At 41.2% G+C, this 24,114-nt stretch overlaps 2 protein-coding genes across 2 annotated transcripts in view; both read left to right on the forward strand.

Moving 5' to 3' along the window:
* AAK1 (AP2 associated kinase 1) overlaps window positions 1–17,555 on the forward strand; it is a 135,320-nt gene extending 117,765 nt beyond the window's left edge. Inside the window, exon 16 of the mRNA XM_075062005.1 lies at window positions 10,720–17,555. Within this exon, the coding sequence (XP_074918106.1) occupies window positions 10,720–11,861 (1,142 nt within the window). The 3' untranslated portion in view covers window positions 11,862–17,555. The remainder of the gene's footprint in view (window positions 1–10,719) is intronic.
* A 3,191-nt stretch (window positions 17,556–20,746) lies between these two features.
* NFU1 (NFU1 iron-sulfur cluster scaffold) overlaps window positions 20,747–24,114 on the forward strand; it is a 23,011-nt gene continuing 19,643 nt past the window's right edge. The window contains exons 1-2 of the mRNA XM_032786576.2: window positions 20,747–20,849; window positions 23,383–23,489. Of these exons, the coding sequence (XP_032642467.1) occupies window positions 20,800–20,849; window positions 23,383–23,489 (157 nt within the window). The 5' untranslated portion in view covers window positions 20,747–20,799. The remainder of the gene's footprint in view (window positions 20,850–23,382; window positions 23,490–24,114) is intronic.

Consider the following 24,114-nt stretch of genomic DNA (forward strand, 5'->3'; position numbering starts at 1 on the left):
GACTTGAATGAAAGCAGAGGTCGGCCAATGCTGAGTGCTTTTGCAATGCCGACCCTAAATAAAGGGAGTCTTTCTATAGCGAATGATATAAATGCTATGGGGGTTTTACAGGATCACTTAAAAAGCCTATGAAATGGCTGTAAATGACTTAATGGTGTCTTGTAGAAATTACTCCTCTGTTCTAGACTTCTGTCACTTGAAAATATCTGTTCTGTAGAATTTTTAACCCATCTTATAGAAGTGTATAATTTAATTAAAAATCCCATAGAATCCCATTGATTTGATTCTGATAGTTCTCTGTTAGACTTTTTTCCATGAAGGCCTTATTTTGTGTATATCTTGGCAGTGGCTGCTACCTTTTCTCCTTCACCTATAGAAGTCAGTCCAATAAAAGATATATTGCCTGACGCACCTTGTCTCCTCTAATATCCTTGCCACTGACACACTGCATACCGTAGAACCTGTAACATAGAATAGCTTAGCTCAGCTTAAAGTTGCTTTTTCTGGTTATTCTTTCTTTGCTTGTGCTTGAACATCTGAAACTAACCTGTCTGTCCTGAGCAATACTGAATTCCTATCTCTCACCCTTTCAGGTGGGCATTCTAGAAACAACAGTGGAAGCTCTGAATCCAGTCTTCCCAACCTAGCCAGGTCTTTACTGCTGGTGGATCAGCTCATAGACCTGTAGCAGTGACCCAGTAGCAGACGCAGTTTCTGTAACGTACCTTATCTACATTTTCATTTCCAGAGGAGTTAACCTTCAGGTTTTTTGGGGTTTTATTTAAAAAAAAAAATAAAAAAATCTGCAAACAGTAGGAGACAACCCCCATGTTCCCATCCCTGGCCCAAGAATGGATTCTATTTCTGTCCCACCTATTCTCATAGTCTGTCCTTCAGCTCATCCCTGGTACAATCTGCTATGGTTCCTTATGCACTTGTCTTGACTAGCATATGTCTAAAGGAAACACTACTCATCATTATCCGCTCTACTGAGATTTACACATAGCTCCACCGAAAGCTTAACTGTAAATTAATTAGTTAATTGTAGCCTATGTATGATCCTTGCTAGAAATGTCATACAACGGATATTTCGTTTTCCTTAGGCTAGAGTGCTAACATGTGTTTAACCTTTGAGGGGAGAAGAGAGGATTTCCGACAAATGGGCAAAAGGAAAGGACACACAAAATCACTAGCGCTGTTCATCTCCTAGGTAGGAGACAAATTAGGAGAAGATGGGTTTTTAAATTGGCAATATATGCTTCGGGGGGGGGGGGAATAAATTGGGTTTTGCGGCAGTGGAGCTGCACAGTAAATATGGTTATCATGTAAATTGAGAGGGTTTTCCACACCCCCTCTAAAATGATCCTGCTTATGAACAGATTATGCTTTCTCAAAAAAAACAAACAAAAAAAAAAAACAACCCCCAAATGTTAACACAACAAAAATGACCCCAAGTGAAATATTTCAAAATTGAGAACCAAATACATGTGAGTATGGCTGTAGTGTCTTTATACTGAATGAACTGTTGGCCGAAAAGGGCAATGTGGGAGCAGCGGATGTATTTTCCTGTTATTTTTGTGTGCGTGCGTGTATGTATGTGTGTTTAGATTTAAAAAAAAAAACAAGCTGTAAATTGTGTACAAACCAAATTGTCCAACAGTTGTTTTTTCTTAACCTGGGTTTTAGTCAAATGTCTCGTATCTGTTCTGGGTTTTCCTCTTTCCCTTGTAACTACATATAGTGCAACATAGTTAAGTATGGAACCATTTTTCAGTAGACAAGTTACTGTAAACTTTATTCAGATCTTCAGTCTTTGCAGAACAAGCATGCACTCTCCTCAAACAGTTGGAAATGAGTGCTGACAAGCTAGATACAATTTGATGGCATTTACCTTTTTTCTTTTTACCTTGACATGCTTAGTTTGTCAACTAACTGGATACGCTAAACTTGTTTTCATTGGCTTATGATCTTAAAGTCCAGCATTCCTATCATATATTTGAAAATTCTTCCTGAATAAAAGAACTCTTCCTCTGTAGTGGAATAATTACTAGCTTACTGCTAACCTTGTGTATGTGTATGTAGCCGTATTAGTACAAGTGCAGATTCTCATGTGCGAAAGTATGAATGACTAAATTATAGATATATTGACCTCTCCTTGAGAGGGAAAGACATTTAAAGTCTGTGAGCATTTATCTCCTATTTCCAGTTTTCCCACTATTTCCCCCCCACACACACCAACATTTAGTTTAACAAATTCTGTAAATAGAACTAACCATCAATTGTCTGTTCTCTGTTAATCTTCTTTTAAAATCTACACTTCATAATAAAAGTATTGCTTAAGTGTGTTGTATCATTACATGTGTAATACTGCACTTTCCAGAAGAAGCTTTACAAGAGAGAACTATGGAAATGATCTTAGTAAAATTGTCAATAGAATTTTATTTTTATTTTTTGTTTGTGTTTTTTTTTTTTATTCTTAAAGCAAGCAAATTGGACTGGAGAACATGACAAAGCTCTAGATAGAAAGTTATTGTATAACCAGATACTGAAAATACATGAAAAGAGAATGGATTTTAAAAAAAAGTAACCATCTACTGTATATTAGAAACCAAGAGATTTCTGTGAATTAAAGTACTTTTAAAGAATGTTTAAGATTTTTAAATCTAATAGTTTGTTCAAGTGTTCTAGAATCAACATTATAAAAGCACCGGGTTGTTTTGGAATAATGCTATTAAATAATCAGAGGTGTATGTCCTTTTTATTATAGCTATTCATGGATTTGGGAGGGCAATGCAATACAATGGAAGCATAATCCTTTACAGAACTGTCTGATTTAGACTCAGCTCATAAGAAAAGACTTGACACTGATTGTTAAGGAAATGTTACAGAAGAGATGTGTGGAATGGAAAATGCAAGTGAAGTATGAAGACTTGAGTTTCTTTAAAGGAGATGAGGGGATTAATTTTTAAAAAATTGCTAAAATGGGGGAGGGATAGCTCAGTGGTTTGAGCATTGGCCTGCTAAACCCAAGGCCGTGAGTTCAATCCTTGAGGGGGCCATTTAGGGATCTGAGGCAAAAATCTGTCAGGCACAACACTTGGTCCTGTTCAGAAGGCAGAGGACTGACCTCAATGACCTTTCAAGTTCTACGAAATGGTGTTTTTTGTTTTTTTTTGTTTTTTAAATATGGAGATACACCTGTCAGCCTCCAAACATTAGGTTCACATGGTATAAACTGCCCAACTGGGAAGAAGTGTGAAAATTGCTAGGAAGAAGGAAAGGCACAGAGTGAACCGTCATCCAGTTTCTATGTCAAAGAATTTTTTGGTCCCCTGAGTGGCATAAGAATACAAGTTTACTAGCCACCATAAATATGTTCTGTTATAGTCATGGAATTAAGAAGGGGGACAAGTCAAATGCTTATCTATCTCCTCCAAGGTTTTTTCCTCCATCTGTTGTCCCAAAATGGGTAGAAATCTATGCTGAGTGAAGTGACACCAAATGATTCTCCTTTTTCTTCTAGTACATGCATTATAATTCATATAACGACTCATGTCCTTGGGTCACTAGTGCAGTTCTTGACATTAGTTTCCTCGGTACCTTAATGGATGCTCGTACCAGGATTTTATACTTTCAAATGCAGCCACCATACAAAAGTCAGAGCAACTCCCTTTTCAAGTGTCAGAGTAGCAGCCGTGTTAGTCTGTATCCGCAAAAAGAATAGGAATACTTGTGGCACCTTATAGTCTAATGAATTTATTTCAGCATAAGTTTTCGTGGGCTACAGCTCACTTCTTCAGATGCGTAGGCAAATATAGGACTTTGCAATCTTCATTATCGCATCAGGAGCAGGATTTATTTGTGGATTTCCAAGTTACTGCACAAATTGGCAAAGAGTTAAACTTTGAGCCCCACAAAACAATTGATCAAAATTGGGTGGGAGTGTCTTTCAGTGGCAAAAGTGACTGTGTCAGAACTTCTGGGCTCTATAATGACACACTGCAATGTGCATGTGACGGTTCCAGCAAATCCTAGCTATTGTGTGGAGGGGACTTCTACTGATGATCCTGCCACTGTTTAAAAAACCTATTTTAACTGGAGTGAGGAAGACCCCCCGCCCCCCTTCTCCACAACCAGCCAGGAGCTAGCTCTCCCTAAAACAGTTTTTCTGTAAAGCCATTTGAAAAGGCTGCATCACTGGAATACAAGATCAGAAATGAGTGGCCCCGGTGAAGTTAGAAAGTTGAGGGGTGCACTGGTAAACCCCAAATGTGAAGCCTGTAAGCTGCAGACCTCAAAAAAGAGGGACACACACTTGGAATAAAGCACAAACATTCAAGACTTGGATTAATTTTCTTCAGCGGCATTTTTGGTAAATAAATATCCTGGGTGTGGTTTTTTTTGTTTGTTTTTTTTAATTGTGGAAGGAATTCATAAGAAATCAGCCTTGGGGTGTGGCAAATCTGGGTATAAAAGGAAGGGATGTTTTGAGAGATGTGTGATGGAGATAATCAATCCAAATTAATCATGTAGCAACTTTGCATCAAAGTGTGGGCACTGCATCTTACAACCACTTCATCTGAGCAGAAAACTGAGTTTTGGAATAATGAGGTTAGAAGTGTTCCTTATAGATTGAGGCCAGCTGTTTCACACATGGGATTAAATTCACTTGTGTGCAAAGGGCGTGCACAAATCTTGTGCACCACGTAAGCCCTCTATTAATTTTTATTTTTTATTTTATTTTTTTAAGGACTGGAGTGGTGGATAGGCCTTGTGCTAGTCTGCTCCACCAGAATGAGATTTCCCCATACTAAATCAGCCGGGTGTTCCTCTGAAGCAATCCCAAACCATTCTTTAAACCTGAACTATGTGAATAAAACTTCTTTTTAGATAAAGCTGAGACAATTTAGACTCCTCAGATACACAATCTGAGTAGGCTTGGTTCTCCGCTACTAGTGTAACTTAAACGTGTGTAAAGTGGGAATAAAACTCTACCTAATCAGAATGTTTTATACCTGCTTTTACTCACTGTGCATGGGAATAAATGGTTCCACAAGATGCCAAATAGAGGAGAGACAAATCATTATCTTCGGGGTAGTGTGGCCTAGAGGATACAGCAATGAACTGGTCCTCAGAAGAGCTGGATTCTATTCCCAGCTCTGCTACTGGCTTGCTGAGTGACCCTGGTCAGCTCACTTCACCCCTCTGTGTTTAAGCTTCTCCATGTGTAAAATGGGGGGGAAATGGTACTGGCCTCTTTTTGTAAAGTCATTTGAGATCTACAGATCAAAAGTGCTATGTATGAGCTAGGTATTGATTATGATTACTGCTTCCTTATTTTTAATCTTGATGGGCATTCAAGTAGAAGGGAAGAATCCACCATCTCCTCAATGAAGGTGAATAAGGGAAGCATTGATTACTTTTTATTTATTTATTTAATTTTAAGGTCACAAATAAACCTAGCCAATAGCCATATGTTCCAAGCATTGTATTAGTCTTACCCAGTCAACATCAGATGATAGGATCTTTATGGCTTCGTCTAGATAAAATGTTTGGGACAAAATGAGCAGAATTACTCCATGGAAAGGCAACCTCCTCTCCGGCAATACCTGTATTTTCAAAGGTTCTAATTGTAGGGCCTGATCCAGGGTCCTTTAAAGTCAATGGAAAGTTTCCCATTGACTTGAATGTGTATTGGATCAGCCCTCATAGCCAACAGCAAAAGCAGTTCAGTGTGTGTGTTTTTTGTTTTCTTGCATTAATTATTCTAGTAGCTTGCAATTATTGCACAATGTTCATAAAAAGAAGAAACCCGTTCAAGTGTTGATATTCTAACCTGTAACAAGCTGTCTCTTCCCTCTCACCCACTATAAGCATTAAGGTTATTACAGGTTTTATATGTTGTTAATCTATGCAAACTAAAGTCTCAAAGCAGCAGTTATCACAGAGTTGATTTTTTTAAAAAAAAATTTTTGTGTCTACTTACTGTAGCAATGTGAACTACATCTGTTTGTTGTGAGTATTCTACACTGCAGCATTGCACAGATCCTGATCTATCCCAGGATGTATATTTTTAATATTTACCTTCTCTCTGAAGAAGGTAAAGCAAGTCAATGTTCTTTGCGAGTGTTTTCTTTAGTACACCTCTACCCCGATATAACACGAATTCGGATATAACGTGGTAAAGCAGTTCTGGGGGGAGGTGCTGCGCACTCTGGCGGATCAAAGCAAGTTCGATATAACGCAGTTTCACCTATAACGTGGTAAGATTATTTTTGGCTCCCAAGGACAGCGTTATATTGAGATAGAGGTCTACAATGTTTGACTCTAAAAAAAATTCTACCAAGTATTGTATACAAGGGGGAAAATTATCTAAACAAAGTTCTATCTTATGTAAACATTTTAAGGAATAAAGTCTTCAACTATTAGTCATGAGCATGCTTAGAAATATTCTAACTTTACATGTATGGACCATTTTTCTGATCGGATAACCAAAGGGAAGCTGCCCATTGGCAATGTTAATATTTCTTGGCATGCTAAAGTGTTAGAGTATTATTTCCCAACAAAGAGAGGTTGTGTGCATCCCATTCTTGCACAACTTTATCGAGGTTGGTAACTGGGCCTATAGATGATGCCAAGAAACCAATGTGTGACCATTGTGGATGTTCTGTTTGTTCATAAAGTACAACAAAGCATCCTGTAGCTTGCTTACTGATAGTGATTGGAAACGGTGCCATAAAATAGAATGGGCAGGATTTCCAAGCTAGCAGCGCTGTCGTAGTTTCACTAAGCCTGCCTTTTTACGTTATAACCACAGCTGTTTGTGGAATGGTCCTTTCCACACTTCACCCATAACATAGAATGAAATGGCTGGTATCCTTTTTTAAAATAGAAATCTCCTTCCCTCGAGTGCATCAGTCACATTGGTCTCCCTTTGACCTGGGATGGGAATTGTTGGACACTATCTATAGGAGTAAATTAAAGGATCCACTTGCACTAATGTTTACATTGCATGCTCCTCCAAACTAATCAACGGCAAAAGTTGGGGCTTGGACCAAATATAACTGTCTTCATATTCCTGTCACAGGATTGCTTGTTAACTTTTACACCACCTTCATGCAGATCTTGAGCACTTCAGAGTCTGTAACTTTATCCTATCTCCCTATTTTTTTTAACTCACTTAAATAGTTTTTATATATCTGTCAGAACAAACCCATTGGCCTACTGCCCCTGTCAAAAGGACACGCACCTAAATATTTCTAAAAAGCTTGGCAGTTTAGTTAGTTATGGGACTGGTGCACAAGCTACTCTTGTAACTAATCCTTTACTCTTCTCTTAGTGCTGGTGAAATGCACTGAGAGAACCAGAGAATTTAGAACAACGTGGGCCTGGATCTTTCCACAATGTTGAATCCATTGTGGGGCCAAGTGATTGTGGCACCTTCTTTTTTTTTTTTTTTTTTAAGAGAGAATTTTGTAGCAGTACCCTTTCTTCTTTCAGGAAAAGATGCAGGAAATTTTCCCTTGGTGACTAATGATGGTTGAACTTTGTCCTTCTCTATTAATATCGCCCTCACAACTAAAAGGTTAATTACCTTGTAAAAACATTGAACCATCAGAAGTTACACTGAGGGGTGGCTGGCCCATCTCTTGGACAGCATTGTCCCAACTAAGCAAAGATGGCACCTCAAACTTGTATACTTTGCTGCATTTCTGCTCATCTTTCTTTGTCATATGATAGCAATATGCTAGAATACAGTGGTTGGCCATTTAAAAAAGAATAGCTAGTATCAGAGGAACGTTAACTCATAATAGTGTAGGGGAGCCAAGTTTCCCGCACTTTGTTAGAATAGGAAACAAGTGTGGTAGCATAGGTACTGGTCTGGTAACCATTGGCAAATGTTGAGATTCTGATGGCAACCACTGTACACTTGAATAGAACTCCACTTCTGTCAACACATGGCATCTCAAGTGGCACACCTATACACATTTGTTTGTCTTGAAAATCTTTAGTATGCTCTACTTGTAGTACTTTCTAGGCCTATTACATAGGCTCAGGGTGAAACTGGTCCCTGAGCAAGAGGCCAGCACAAGATCTTGGCACAGTGTAAGCACTGTTTTGGGCACTGAACTCTCACTAAATGATGCAGAGGCCTTGACCTGGTCTTCTGCAGGGGGTGAATTTCGCTCCCAAATATACAAGGCTGTCCACACTTAAGCCTAAGTGTGAGGTATTGAGGAGTGGAAGGTGCGGTGGCTACCCAGGAGAACTTCTACATCCCTTGCATGCGTCTCTGCAGCATGTGGGCCTAGCGCAGAGCCACTGGTCTGGCATAGGCTGAAAGCCGTGCACAGGGCACATGCACAAACTGCAGCTGCCCTGACAGCCCATAGTTTGAAATAGCTGCCACAGAACAGCTGCTTTGCCTGGCTGAAGCTAACAAGGGCAGAGAGCAGAATGTCTTGGAACAAATTATCCTAACTTCATAACCTTGGCAATGTACCTATCCGGTGCTGTCTCCATATTTTGTTCAGATGGGTGCTGCTACTGTCCTTAACTGATTGGTGCTTAAATTAGGTTGAACCTGTTTTCCCTCCTGTCTCTACCTTTTTATAGATATACTCTGTACATAATCATTATAGATACAAGCTTATTATGCAGATAACCTTGTAGGAAAAATCATAATTCTGGTAAAATGATTTGTCTAGTGAAATAGTGGTCTAGTGAAATATTGAATAGCTTGCATTATAACCTTAATTATAGCGTAATTTGCATGTATGTTACATCTGTGATGATACATGCTCATGGTCCTCATTTTTCTGTACCAAATCATGTTCCAATGTAATGCTTCTGCAAGTCTTGGTCTTTGTCAGCTGCTGCTTTAAAAATCACACAATAGCACCCAGTTTGGGCACTCAGTAAATACATAGTCAACCTCTTGGAAGGAGGAAAAAAAAATCTATATGGATAATTAGACCTTTTTGTTACTGTAGTCGAACTGAGATTAGTATTTAAGTTTAAATCATTCCTGACAACATATGCTTCAGAGAAGGAAGACAGTATTTTTGTACAGTATCTTATAAAATGCTCACCTATATCTACAGTGTTTTACTTTACAGTGTAATGTATTTTAAGTGAATAGTTTCCCAATAAACAATCATTTGGATGTTTATCTGAGTATTGTCTTTAATTGAGAAATTGGTGTAATATATTATCTGTTATGCCCTGAAGTTCAGTGTGTGTTTGCATATTTAATATATGCAGGAGGTGGGTGGTGATGCACGTTTGCAAAACTGCGAGATGTTTTGCTTAAAGCAAAAGGAAGTGTTCGTGCATCTTTCTGTCCTATTGCTCGATGAATATCACCTACCAAAACCCAAATCTTTTTGTCTGGAATCTATACTGCTTAGTTTTTCATGTGCCTTTTTCCTATCCTCTTGCTAACATGAGTCCAATGACATACTTCTAACCTGCTAATAGTTCTTTGAAGGTAAGATATATCTTGTATTCTGATAACTGTCTGTGTGATTCATAAGGCAAAAACAAGCCAACTCTTGGGCTTCTGTAACTAGAGAACAGCAGGATAGGAAGCCTCCACTTCTTCCTTATTAGTAATATCTTGCTAACACCTAGAATCAAGCTAGTCAATTAGTATCGTGTTAGATATTTCATTTGTAATCATTATATAGGGTTGTTTAAATTTAACTGACTGTTTTTTGCAATGGCTTGAGTACCATTGTGAAAATTACTGGATTGGATACAAAATCCTGTAGGATACCTTGCTAAAGGAAACAAATTCTATTTCTTTTAAAACATCTACTACTTTCACAGTAAGGGATGTCAGTGTGTCTGTTTTACATGCCCTAAGTGCAATGCCACTTTTATTTCTGGGAGCTGGCTCACAGAAAAAAATTAAATCTTTAAAAAATGCCAAACAGTATACAGTAGAACCCCTATTTGATTAACTAATTTGGAATTGAGGCATTCATAAAATCCAAGAGTTCGTAAAATTGAAGATCTCAACTTTGCAATAGGTATGGTGCATAAGTTGCAGTCTGGTGCACCACATTGTTGTTTTTTTCTTGTTCTTCAAGCCACTGCAAAGTGATTTGCAAGGCGCTGAATGCGTCAGAATATGAATGATGTCAACTTGTTCTTCACTGACATTTTTTGTTATGATTTTTTCCCCCTCCCCATCAGAAAGATGGTTCATATAAGAAGTCATTTGTAAGATTGGTATTTGTAAAATCTAGATTCTACTCTACTGCTATTTGCATGTAGGGGGCTGTTATGTCAATAGGCAGTGTTGATTTTTATCAAGACCTATCCATTCACTAGTACTTCACTCTAGACAGCAGTTTTCTGAAATGAAAAACCACGTAGGTTATGGTTCTTGTGGATGACCTATAGAAAAGATCCTCATAGAAGGTTGTTAGGAGGGAATGTTGAATTGGAATGTCTGCTTATCTAACATCTTCCATCTCTTTTTAACATGTACTTGTGGTGTCCTTAATTGTGAGGAAGTGCTTAATTTTTTTCCAGTTTGTGTGCTGTGAATGCCTTGCCTGATGTTCATTTTATTTTATTTTTTCTCATTTTCCATGTGTGGCAGATAAATTTGAACATCATAACGTTTCTGATGTGGTTAAGTTTCTTTTGTGTTTGACTACATGGATCTAGCCCTTTGAGTAATGCTCTTGTTTTGTTTTGGTCTTCTAGGTTTGCAGAGGGAACAAGTTGTATATTCTGTCCTAACCACTGAGCACCGTAAACTGCCTGCTGCTATCGATGGACTTCCTCTGTACAAAGGCCAGCCTGAGATGCTTGAAGTGAAAACTCAGCACAATTCAGAATCCGATTACTTTGCAAGAGATGGGCCTTCAAGCAACAGTTCTTTCCACAGCAGTGAGGGGGAGGGGACAGACCATGAGGTGGACATCTTGGATTGTAGTGGGTCCAGGCCTTTACTTATGGACTCAGAAGAAGAAGAGGAGTCCAGTAAGTTGCAAACGACACTCAAGGAAAGATATGTGGCTTCCAAAGAAGATTCCAAGCCCCAGCCTTCCCAGAAGGGCATGGGGAAAGCTCTGTTTACAGCCTTTCAGCAGCACTCCGAAGAGATTTTCAATGAGCCAGATGTCTTTGCCACGGCTCCTTTCAGAAGCTCAAGAATAGTGCATGATGAGTTGGACATTTTTACCAAAGCTCCCTTCATCTCCAAGAACAATGTGCCTGTCAGGCAGCCAGAAGAGGCAGATGTATTCCTAAGTGCCCCTTTCACAAAAAAGAAGAGCTTGGAAGAGTTGACTTCTCATAACATTTCTAAGGAGCCTCACTCTCCAGCCTCTTTCCTAGGTCAAACTGGTGATGTCCAACATGTAGATAACTCCAAGTTCCAAAACTTGGATACAGGAACATGCGGCTTGTCTGTCTCAGCTAGAGCTCAATACTCTGTGGTAGGGTTTATTCAGTCAGCCAACCTTCCGTCTCATTCCATAAGACCAGGGGAAACCCAAGAAGGCATTTCTCCCAAAGCTATATTTAAAGATCTTTGTGGCATTCCTAATGATAAAAACCAAGGACAGGCACTCCCCCAAGAAGCCGTCTTGGGTTCAATGGTTAGTAAGTCTTTCCGTCCACAGTCTCTATCAAAGTATTCCCGTCACTACAGTCCGGAAGATGGGCAGGGTCTGGAAGTCCAACCCATAGCAGCATACAAAGTGGTTTCTCAGACCAACAAACAGGCTATCGCAGGATCTGTCTCTATTGCTTCTCTGTCTTCCAGGACTAAAGAGCTACCCAGTGTTGACCCATTTGCTTCAGCACCCTTTCCTTCCAAACCAGGAAGGCAAAAGCCTTAAACAGTCTGAGAGAAATGAGGGATATGCATTTCTCACAGGACCTTCAATCTGTTAGTTGAAACAAGCAACCATAGCAATATATATTTTTGTTCAAAACTCCAGTTGCGGTGATATTTAGTTGAACCATTTTAAGTTATGTTAGATAGTTTCAGGATATTGAATTCCAGGCTCTAGAGGTTTTTCCCATCCTTTTTTAGTTGCTATTTTTCCCCAATACTATTTAGATTCTTATTTAAACCAGTAAAATTTGATATTTTCTGGCTTCAGTGGGGGGAAATCGATTGGGGATAAAATGAATTATCATTAATACTAGCATACACTTAAGATGCCAGAGCAGATCAATCAGGACAAGCTAATGTTCTGGAGGAGAACTGAGTTTGAAGTAGAAAGGTTGTCATGATTTTTTTTTTTTTCTTACCACGGGGAATTCTGGAAGAGACCAAAGGACAACTCTTCCCAACTGTTAATCAATGTCATCACAAAGCCAGGAGCTGTAGATTGGCAACTTCATGAACTGTGTGTGTGTGTGTGTGTGTGTGTGTGTGGAGAGAGAGAGAGATCTCTCTATCTCTATCTCATATGCACGTGGAGTAAAATGGACACGTGCCACTAGTCCGACCATGAGATCTACGCACCATGGAAGTCCTGTTTTAAGTTATTGCTTAGGCCTTGTATTGGCCTTCTTGCCTATAAGAAGTTCTCACTCATTGCAGATGTAACAGGCAATTTTCACTGCCTGCAGGTGTAATACATGAAAATGTATATCTTTCTTTGGGCCTGATCCAAAACCGGTTGAAGTCAATGGAAAGACTTCAATGAGCTTTGGATCAGCTCTTTGTGATCAGGTCCTAGGTATGTATGTATGGAAGTATCAGCAAAGCAATCTTTCAGACACATTCTTCCTGTCACATTTGGCTACACTCCAGAAATACTATGATCTCACTGTGTTACTAAGGAAAAGGACAGTTGCTTAGTATTTTATAATAGAATTTAAAATGTTAGTGTATCACACTTGAGTTTAGAGGAAAATGTAGTTGTTTAGTGTGGAAGTTAATTGCAATATTTGTCATGTTACTGTTGGTGGCTGAGCAGGGGTACAGTTGACCTCCTTAGGAATTGTTAGTCTGCTCCTGTGTCTTTTCGCAAGGGAAGGAAAAAGGCAAGTATCCTTGATTAATGAGCGTTCATATTTAATGGCAAGTACCAGGTAGCAAAACAGTCACTGCCAAATCCATGGTTTTTCAAGCTATTTCACCCCAGAAAACACTTCTAAACGTCAGATGCTTTTGGCTGCTGACCATTAATAGTGCTGTCCCTTTTTTTAAAAATGTCATCTGGCGTATCCAGAGAAGCCACTCTCCTAGTGAACATCCTAGAAGAGGACGATCTCGGGAAGGTCTCCATGACAGTCTCATTTTCTAAGGACGTGATCCAATGTCTATTTGAAGTCAATGGACAGTCCCGTTGACTTCAGTAGTCTCTGGAGCCAACTCTTAAAAGTGTAGCTATGACTTTGTTCCCAATTTAATTTGACAACTTAATAATAAATCGCCTAGAGCTTTGCACTGAAAACGAAGGGAAAATTCTGCCCTTGGTTACACTCGCAAGATCTCCTTGAATTCTCTGGGCTTAGGGCAGGGTTGGTTTGGTGAAGTTTTAAAAGTTTGTCAATAGATGGTGTGGGACTGGTGTTAGGTTCTGCCATCTTACAAGATGGACACGTCCTCCTAGAAACTGTTGTCCTTTAGCTTTATTGAATGGAGTATGTAGCGGGGGTTCTCCTCTCTCACTGATGTCAATCAGGGCGTGACTTGTAAATCCAGCAGTCTCTCAGGAGTATAAAGCTGGTGTAACTGAGTGTAGAATCCGGTCCAGTCACGTAAACATGAGACTTTCCAGTCTCACGGGAAACTGCTTTGCAAAAACTCAGACCTATGACGTTGAGCTCCCAGGTGCCCAAATAACTGCTCAAGAAACATAGAATGCACATTGAAACTACATATGAGCAAATCTTTGCTATGCAGAGCAAAACATTTAGTCCTACAGCTCACTGTTAACATCACAGCCAGGGAGAGAGAATTAGAGCAAACTTGTCTGCCACCAAATGAGAGAGGATTAATGAAACACTGTTGGTCTTCCCCTGACCAACCCATACTGCAGTCAGAGTGACACGATCCACATTTTGCTGGTGGACTGGTGCAGCTCTGACTTCAGCAGGGCTGTATGAATGTAACCAAGGATAAAGAACTTGACCTGATGTGTTTAATACTCAGGTAGAGGAGGGAAGAATTCTTGAAAATAAGGAGCATAGATTGCTGGTGGTTAGTGACATGGTTAGCCTAGCTCAGGTTAAGTAAAACCTTTTTTTTTTTTTTTTTTAAAAAAAGGTGGGCAACTTCCTGCTGCTTGTCCATTACATTTCAAGTTAGATTTTGTAGCTCTGTGGTGGTAGCGGACCCTGTCAGCCATCCTAGAAAATGGAAGTACTGTAGGCCCATTTCTGAGTTTCTTGGAAATAACATTTTTTCCCAACTAAACTGAGGATACAGTTTTTGTGTGGGTAGCTTGGTTTGTTGGTTTTTAAAAACAAAAACATAACTTATCAAATGCGTTACTGCTGGAATAGATGAATATGGAATGCCTGGAACATCTGCGATGTCAAACTGTGAAATACAAGGCATACAGATGAGGCTTAGTATTCGGGCCCAGATTCGTCCTTGCACTTTTGCAATCCCCTGTTATGGTCACTTGCGGAACCTGGAGACAGAACTTTGCTCTGAACTGTTAATTTCACTTGGTGAGGTAGTGGAGGGAAGGAAGGAGAAATCTAGATACTGTGGGACTGAATATGGTGTAAATGAGGAGCCACTCCATAGAAATAGTTACACCAGCATAAATGGAATGAGAACTGGACTCATTGTCTCTGATAACTGGATTCCCAAACCTAGGTCCTTCTCTCTCTTTTTTTTTTTTTTTGTTTTTGTTTTTTTTGTTTATATGTATGTGTCATTTTTTTGACTTGAAAAAGTTACTACAGAGCTCTGTTGCTCTAATGTCTGTTACTTGGAATGCTTGACTTTTTGTGAAAAGTACTGACAGAAAAGTATTGGCAAAACCTTCAGACTCCTGCTAGGATCCAGCTCCTTGCTTTCTTGCCAATTAGTGTCCATAATGAAGATCTGAATTGCAAGTAGTTCAGATCTAGCTATCTTACACTGCCAGGCAGGATAGAAAGGGAGAATGGGAAATGTACAGTAGTTTTGACAGCTGAGAGTATTTTCCTCAATTTTTTTATGTATGTTTGTTATGGATTGAATTTTCCAACCAGGATGTTGGCAGTTTTTATGAAAAGCAAGTTAAAATTGTGCACAAGAAACTAACAATCCTCCTAGTAAACCCAACAGGTGAATAGTTTAACTATGTATAGGAGCACTCTGTTCAGATGAGTTTATTTTGCTCAGTCTACCAAGTACTGGAATTTTTCTTATGATCAGAAACCTCTGAAAATTACATCTCATTGCCCTGTTAATCTGATATTTTTTCCAGATCAACTCTTTTCCCTGCCCCCACCTCTCAAGTTGCCAGCACGACAACCTCAACCTGACCAATAAAAAATGGAGTTGTGATCTCCCTATACAATCTAAAGTTCACTGTTTTTAATGCACGTGGCAGACTGTACTATGGAGCTTCTGGGTTTTTTGGCAATCTTGATTTCAAAAGGCTTTGACTTTTTTACTGTTTGTTAGAGCTACACAATACAAATGCAATTTAAATCACTTTTCTGAACATAAGCACAACTTAAAAAGTTCTATTAAATTTCTTATTTCTGCCACTTCCTGGTAGATATTAAAATTGAAGCAATCGGTTTTCAGTTTTGGCACTGGTCAAAAATGATAAAGATCCTTTTTCAGAAGCAACCAAGACCCATTGAATTTCAAGGACCGTAGTCTCCTAAGCTACATGGTGCTTTTGAAAATAGTACCCCTTCCAGTCTCACAATTGGATCGATGCAGACTATGCCTGCCTGGAATCCCATCAAGGTCACTCATTTAGGGGCCCATCTGCACAAAACAGGATCTTGGTGAACTTCCTGGTTGGTCTTAAGCAACTGCAGAGCAAGGCACTCTCTCTAAGCTATGCAGTTCAGTGGCTGTTCCTAACTAACTTTCTAGGAAGGAGGAGAAAACTCCTCCCTTCATGATAGCAGCAGTAGAATGAGGGGAGGCCATTTTTGTTCTGATTCTCATTCCTCCCACTCCCTTCCCCACCTTGATATTAAATATACTACAAGTGTTATACCACAAATAACATAAGATTGCTCCTGGTTGTCCCCCTTTCCAAATGCAGTCACGGCACAGAAAAAACTCAAATATCATTTCATCCTGCTGTGCTGACAAATACCAGTCACTCCTGTGACAATCTTCCGCTTCTGTAATTCTCAACTGTGGATGTGGTGGTGTCGTTTCCCAGTTCGCTGCCAATTTAAATTTGAGTTTTTGGTTAAATCCTTTCCTTTGGAAAGGCTTAATCAAAGCTTCTGCACACACAAATTCAGGCCAGGCAATCAGCTCCGCTCTGTGCATCTCACTCCCTTTGCATTTTTACAATGATCATAGCCATAAGAGCTGCTTTCATATTAGCCTGCATCTTCTTTATCTTATTGCTCTATTTCCGAGACTCGTAATTGCATCTGCTCTCCCTTCCGGCCAGCTCAGTACTATGGTATATGTGATAAGTGTTGAGTTTACAATCTTATTCTCTTGAAGCCAGCGTGCACTCAATCTGCAATCTACAGTATGCATGGAGCACACAGAAGATCCTAAACTTGCAAGAAACCCATGTGACCAATCCCGAAACACTGTAGCAGGGCATGTTTTCAGCTACATTTAATATAGCAAGTTTATACTGAGTGGGCTCGCTATAACTGTGAGACTTTCAGTTATCCCAAAGTGGGAATCCGTTACATTAATTCAGCTTCCACCAAAGATTGTCATGTTGGAGAGTTGGTTATTGTTTGGGGTTTTATTTAAATCCAGCCCTTTTTAGAACACTCAAAGACTCCAAAGTATATTTGCTCTCGATATTTTCACTGTGTAATCTTGTTCTGCTTTTGAAACACATTCCTGAATTATGATCAGCTGTGGTGGTGATCCTGCTAAACGATGGCCTTTAGTTTTTGTTGTATGTACTGTAAATGCTCTACTGTTACAATAAATATAAACTTGCCACCTGTGAAATTGGAGGGGTAATCGCTGATTACTTCCCCCTCCCAATCAAGAAAGAAAGAAAAAGAAAATCTTATGCAGGTATAGGGAGGGTAGATGATGATCTGGCTGAGGAAGCCTGATGAGAAAATATCCAGTGGATCTGAATGAGGCAGATTGCACTAAGCATTGATTAAGATAGTGAAAGACACCCTTAATGTCACAGAAAGCCTCAGTTGGACATGTCAGATAACTGAGAATATAATCTCTGTGCAACTGTAGGCTGTGTATTGTAAGACCAGAGCTTCATTCAAATCCCATTTTTATTCGGGTGAAATCAGAATGGTGTTGGAAACACCTCTGACTGGCAGACTGTTGGAGTCCTGTTGCACTCCAGGTGTGATTCTGCTATGTTTCTGAGAGTCTTGATGAAGAAATGTTAGAGCTGAAAACTTATGTACATTTTATTAAAAACCTTATCTGAATAAAATGCACCTTCCCTGCTCTGTGTTCCTTCTTGTTAACATGAAATCTTCAGTGGGCTGGATACAAAGCATTTGGTTTTAGTCTCTTTTGTCACTCTGGTGTTTAAAGAAAACCTTCCTGATAGTTGAATTTCTGCACACCCAGGAGTACAATGGTGCTCAACAGGCAAGGTCACAGGTGCCTCTAGAAAGACCAAAGAGGTAGGATTCTAGGTTTTGGACCAGAAAATTCAAACTGGCATGACCTTTCTGAGCAGGGTCACACACTGGAGCCCCCACGTTATTTTGAAGGGATCTTGATTTGCTTAACCTAGGGTTGCATCATGGTGTTCAGCTAATCTGCACTCGTGCAGCAGCAGTGGTGGATCCCAGGACCTCACTGCAAAAACACAGGCTGTTATGACAAAATCTACACAAACTCTTCTTTCCCTGGAAGTAGAGCTTTTTACTTTCTGTACATTACCACTACCTGGCAGCTGACACCTACAAGTATACACTAGCTAGTAGGTTACACTGAGCCTATTGATTTGGGTAAATGTGTCTTAAAAAGAAAGATCAAAGAAAGTGCAGACATGTAGAAGAGCAGTGTGAGCTGGCAAGAAAAGCCCCCAGCCTAGGAAAAAAATCTACCACCTCAAATATATCTCTTTCAGGCCGTTCCGTCAGGGTAGAGTTGTTGAACTCAAACACAAAACTCACAAAGGAACACAAAACAAAGCTATTCCCCTGATAGACAGGGGCCCAGAGACCTTTTCTTCTGTTCCAGGGCCAATAACCTCAAACCAGCCCCTCTTGCAGTTCCCCTCCCTTACTCAACCACATGCAGGCTTTTATACTGTAATTGATCCCTTCCCAGGTGCATCTGATAGTGGGAGAGGGTGGCCTGGTCCCAGGCCCATAAAGGGACAGACCACTGTGTTACAAGCCGGCTTCAGTGAAGCTTAAAGGGTGGACTTACTCTGTCAGCACAAATGGTGGCCAAAGAACAACAACGCAAGCAGAACAACAAATAAGAAATTCAAGTGACGGGTAAATGGAACGCTCTCCAGTGGATGAATGGAAGTCAATAGGCAAAGTTTATTTGCTTTTTGTGCCACTGAATTGCTGCTTTCTTCTGAAAAGTCGGAAGAAAAAAAAACCGATGTGACCAGACCAGACCAGACCAACCCTATCTGCTATCCAGTTCAAAGTTGGCAGGAATACCATATATTTAGAAGACCAAGTTCTACAGTAATGCCCTTTAAATTAATCAGAGGTGTATAGAGTATGTGCTAATCTGGGTGAGATTATTTAGGATTCAGGTGCTCCCCTTGAAACAAACGCACACGCATGCGCGCACACACACACGTCTTTATTCAGCAGCATAGCTGTACACAGTACTGCCCAAGGGGTGAAATCTGCTCAACAGACCCTCTGTGTCAAAGACTCTGCAATTTAAATGAATAGGTTAATGTAATACGCTATTCTCAGACCAAATAGGTCTCTGGCAACCTAGCTGGAGGAGAGTTAAGTTTGCCAAAGTCTTGATGATGAAATCTAGTCATAGATTTGTGCAACATGTCTACTCTGCTGGGCTACTGCCAAAGGACAGTTACCCCTTTTTGATCCTAGTAGTTAGCCAAAGTGCAGGACCTTGCAGGTTGCTTCCATTAGGGGGAGACCTTGATGGTGGAGTCAGGTGTCTCTGAAGTGTTCCTGTTTGTCTACAAAGAATCTACAAAATTCTGTTTGCCAGAACACAAGAGGAACCAAATAGCAGGAGACCATGTCTCTGCTCATAGTGTCTAGCCTATTTCAGCCAGCACTCCGCCCAAAAACCTCTCTGTAGCTATTTAAAGGGCTACGTTCGCAGTGCTGGTGCTTCCTTGCTGCCCACTCTCTACGTTCACTGGTCTTTCTGCTGTTTCGTACACACATACCTCCACAAAACAGTGTGAGCCAGCAGCACCCCCCTCCCTTGTCATTTCTCTTAGACACAGGTTAAATGTATTTCTATGATAGAGTCTAGCAGTAGGGTCCTGGGTTCTCTAGGCACTACTGCACTGCAAGTGCTATGCCTATTGTAGTCCCAGTTTGAGAGGGCAGTGTGCAATGCAGAGGAGAAGGGCTGCACTTTCTAAAATAGCCACTGATCATACTGAAACAAAATATGTAACCAAGCAAGAGTGAGGCAAAAACAAAAAGGATCAGTTCTCTGGAATAGACACTCTGTGAGCATTTGACCAGCACTCAGCCCAGTGGAACGAATTCTGATCATGGCTGAAGTCCAAGGGTACTGTTTTAACAGAACTAATGAATACAGTGTTTGTCCCAAGTCATGGGATTTTGTTAGTTCTTTCAAAGCCAGAGCTCCTGGAATGACGTAACTATCTTACATTACAGTTTTAATTTAAAAAAAATAGTTAATTTCTAGCCCTCAGCAGGGCTGGAGAAGTATAAACACTAAAAGCACAAAAGCTAGAGGGTACATAAAAAAAAATACCAAAACGTTTTTGCATTTTTTAAACCCTGCTCCTTTTAAACCAACCTTACGATCTTTGGGGAGCAGCAGCCTGATTTTTGAACATTGAGTGTTGGAAATATTGCAAATAAATAGTGGAGTTTTTCACCCTAAATAGGAAATGTTTTGTTCCACTATGTTACCCTACGGTATAAAATCCTACTCTTTTTTTTAAACGGAGAGGGCTTGCAAACATTTCTAAGCCAACCACTGGGTGCCTGGTGGGGCACATGGAGGCTGGGTAGCAGTGGGTTTTGCAGAAGCATTGCGGTTGCTACTTCTGTACTGCTAATAAAAGAGAGAGAAGCCTGGGCCCATAAAACTGGACAGGTGGCAGCGTGTAGGGAGCCTCTTGACGGCTCTCCCAGGCCAGGTACCCGAGCAAGGGGCCAACCTGGACAGGTGGGAGGCCCTGCCCCTACTGGCACCTGGGAGCCCCTTGCCCCACTGTGTGGGCGTAGCTATGTAGCAATGCTGCTCCCCAAGGCTGCAGCGGGAGGAAGCGAGACGCCCTGGGCCAGGCTGGGGATGTGCGCGCCCCTTTCCGTGGCCTCTGCTGCCCCTGAACTCCCCCCATCCCCACCCCTGCCACTAGCAGCCCCGGCGGCCAGAGGAGCCCTCGCTGCAGTTCCCCCTGAAGCCGGCAGAGGCCGCCCCGGCGCCTCCGACTCCTTCCTAAGCAGGCGGTTGGGCCTGGCAGCCGCGCCAGGGGTCCTGAGTCCGGCCGCCGGCGCCTCCGGAGAGCCAAGATGGCGGCAGCGGCGCGGTGGCTGCGGGCGGTGGCGGGGCTGGGAGGCCGGTAGGTGATCTCGGCCCGTCGCAGCCCCGCCCGGGGGGTTAATTCCTTTCCGGCCAGGGGGAAGGAGGGTCCCCCCGCGGGTTCCCGCTCCTCAACTCCCCCCGCGGGCCACCCCCCCGCGTGTCTCCCTCACCCCTCGCGGGTCAACCCCCCATTATGTTCCCCAGCCTCGCGGGTCACCCCTCATCTTCCTCCCTCTCGGCGCGGGCCATTCCTCCTCATCTCCTCCCCCCCCCGCTCTGGCGTGTTGGGGGCTAATCCCCGCCCCCTGCAATGGGGAAGCAGAGGAAGAATAACTGATCACAGTGGTGTCCTCTGGCCTTAAAACAAACAAACAAAAACTGTGAACTATTGACCTGATCCACGATCCCCACCCAGCGTATGACTGGGAAGATGATTTTATTGTTTGTATTGTTATTCTGCGGAGGAGCCTTAGTCATGGGTCAGGACCCCATTGTGCTAGGCAGGGCGCAAACACAGCGTAAAAAGATGGTCCCTGTATCAGAAAACCTGCTGGGGCGCAGAGGGTGGGAATTGTTTCCCTCCAGCCCTCTGTGCAGGTTGGCAACTTCACCATCAGCATATGGGAGAGAGAAAGAAGCACCTACACAGATGCATCAGGGAGGACGGTGCTACCAGAAGCAGCAGGATGCAGTTGTCTACTCACCCCGCTTTGTGCTTGTGAGACATGAGACCATAGTGCTAAAATTAGTTAAGGTTATCACCCACCCTTAACATTAAGTACTAAAATACCTTAAAGACATCTGGACTTCCCTCAGCATCCATGCCCTTCCCCACTGTATGGGGGACGTGGGGGAAAGGGATACTACAGCAGGTCACCTTATGCTCCCAACCCTGGTGTGTGTTGCTGTGTTTGAGGGGGACACACCATGAGAATGAACTGCTACTGCTAATGGTGTGTTAAGTCTACTGGGTTTGTATGTTCTAGGGATGTAAAATGTTAACTGTTTAATCGGTAAGCATTCATCTTACCGGTTAACCCGCCTTAATCGTTAAAGTCTCAGGCTGGTCAGCCAGCCCAGTGGCATCCCGCGCTGGCTGGAGCAGCACTGTCCACCTAGAGCGCCCCCAGCAGTGGCCATGCCCCCGGCTGGATCAGCCTTTTAATGAGTTAACTGTTTAAATGAAATACTTTAAATCGTTTAAATGGTTAACTTTTTTATTTATGTCTCTAGTATGTTCCCTGTGAACTATCACTGAAAGGCTGGGTAGGGAGCAACTTCTACCTCTCTACAATGATGAAAGAGTTAAAAGGACCCTAGTAACTCAAAATTATCCCCCAATTGCTAAAATTTTGTAAACAAACTCATACAAAAGTTGTTTAAAAAAATCAACAACCTGCTGCTGAGATCTGAAAATGAAACTGACTCTAAGTGTGAAACTGACCATCTATTTTCATTGCCTAAACCCAGAGAAAGGGAAGCAAAGAGTAAGCAGCGTAAAGAAAGAAATCTGGATTAAATCTTAAAATATTTTTGCTGTAATAATTCACAGTGCTTGTTAGTAACAGATAAAGATATCTGTCACCATATAATTACAACATCCATTGTCTGAAGATTCTTGGAAGTTAGAAGTCATAGCTCAGATTTTCTAATTGTGAATATTTTCATGCCAAGTTTGTGCATGTGATTATAGTGATTGCACAAAACAGGAATTTGCATGTCAAAATGAACAGTTTTTTGTATTCCTGTTTGTTTACCTATATAATCATGGTAATAATTGAGTACAAATATGCACCTAAACTTTTGAAAATCAGTTTAGTTCATCTTTTCACCTCTTCAAGTTTGTTGTTCTCAGCATATTCTTCACTGATTTGTCCACTCGAGGTCTGTGTGTCTCAACAAGATGGGTGGTGTGGTTTACGTGACCAGCGTCAACAAGAATTTTTTGTTATAGCTGGCTTGGTTCCACTCCAGGGCCCTGGTCTCCCGCTGGTGGATATGAATACACCTCTACCCTGATATAACGCGACCTGATATAACATGAATTCAGATATAATGCGGTAAAGCAGCGCTTCGGCAGGTGAGGAGGGAAGGCGGTGCTGCGCACTCCGGCGGATCAAAGCAAGTTTGATATGACGTGGTTTCACCTATAATGCAGTAAGATTCCTTGGCTCCCAAGGACAGTGTTATATCGGGGTAGAGGTGTAGCTCTGTTAACACACTGCTTCCGTGGAGCTGCTGTCCTTTCTCCACAGCAGTGGCCTGGTGAATTTTAAATCAAGGCGATTGCTGTGTAATGATTACTTGGCCATCTGGAAATTGAGGGAGAAGGGATTGAAACCCCATTTTCCCTTCTCCCCCAACAACTATGCGGAGAGGAGGGGAAAATAAGCCTATAGCTGATAGCGAGTCTACATTACCTGTTCTCCTTCAAGAGGGAGGAAACTGGTTAAGCAACTTGCTGAAATCCAGAGATATTAGGTGCATATAAAAGTCTCTTTCCTTGAGAGACGGGGAAAAGCTAAATTCTTAATTGAGATATTGTTGTTAAAATCTGTATCTTTCTTTAGGTTCTGTCGCATGACATTAAAAAACTTTAACTTAACAACTAAACAGCCTCTCTGCCAATTCGTACGAAGGAAACCGTTTCTTCCATCCACCGTAGCACATAATACAGGTAAATTTAATTTTTGTCATTAAGTAAAGGGCTCATGAGATTTGTCTCAAGAAGATGGTGAAAGAATAAATTCTCCTTTTTACTGAAATCTCAAATGTATGCAATATTCTAGGTGATTTTTTGTTAGTAGAAAGGTAGTTAAGTCATCATGTGGTCAGAGTTTAGAACCAGGATTTAGAGACTGTATTCCAGATTCTAGTCATTCTATGACGTTGGGTAAGTCCATTATACTCTGCACTTCAGTTTCCGCATCTTTATAATAATGGAGATATTTCATTTGGTTGCTGAGGCTTGTAAAGAGTTTTGAAAATGTAAAGCACTATATTTGTGCTCATATGTATTAGTTTAACTCCTTCTTAGTGTAAGATCACTCTGAGACCTCCAGCTATCCAGTGTCCTGTTCAACAGCTGAAATCAGCAAGACTGGAACTGCTGACCATCCCAAGATGTAATCTTGCAAGGGTGGAGGCATAGTGCCTTTACCGGAGGTGTTGTACTCAAAGTACTATACGGGATCTTTTCAGGGAGGATAAGGCAAAACGCCACATTTATTAGTAATACAGGTTTAATTAACACTTTATCATATGCATATGATATATTACAGTCATGCATTCACACACACACA

Source organism: Chelonoidis abingdonii, chromosome 2, assembly GCF_003597395.2.
Source record: "Chelonoidis abingdonii isolate Lonesome George chromosome 2, CheloAbing_2.0, whole genome shotgun sequence".
Classification (NCBI taxonomy): domain Eukaryota; kingdom Metazoa; phylum Chordata; order Testudines; family Testudinidae; genus Chelonoidis; species Chelonoidis abingdonii.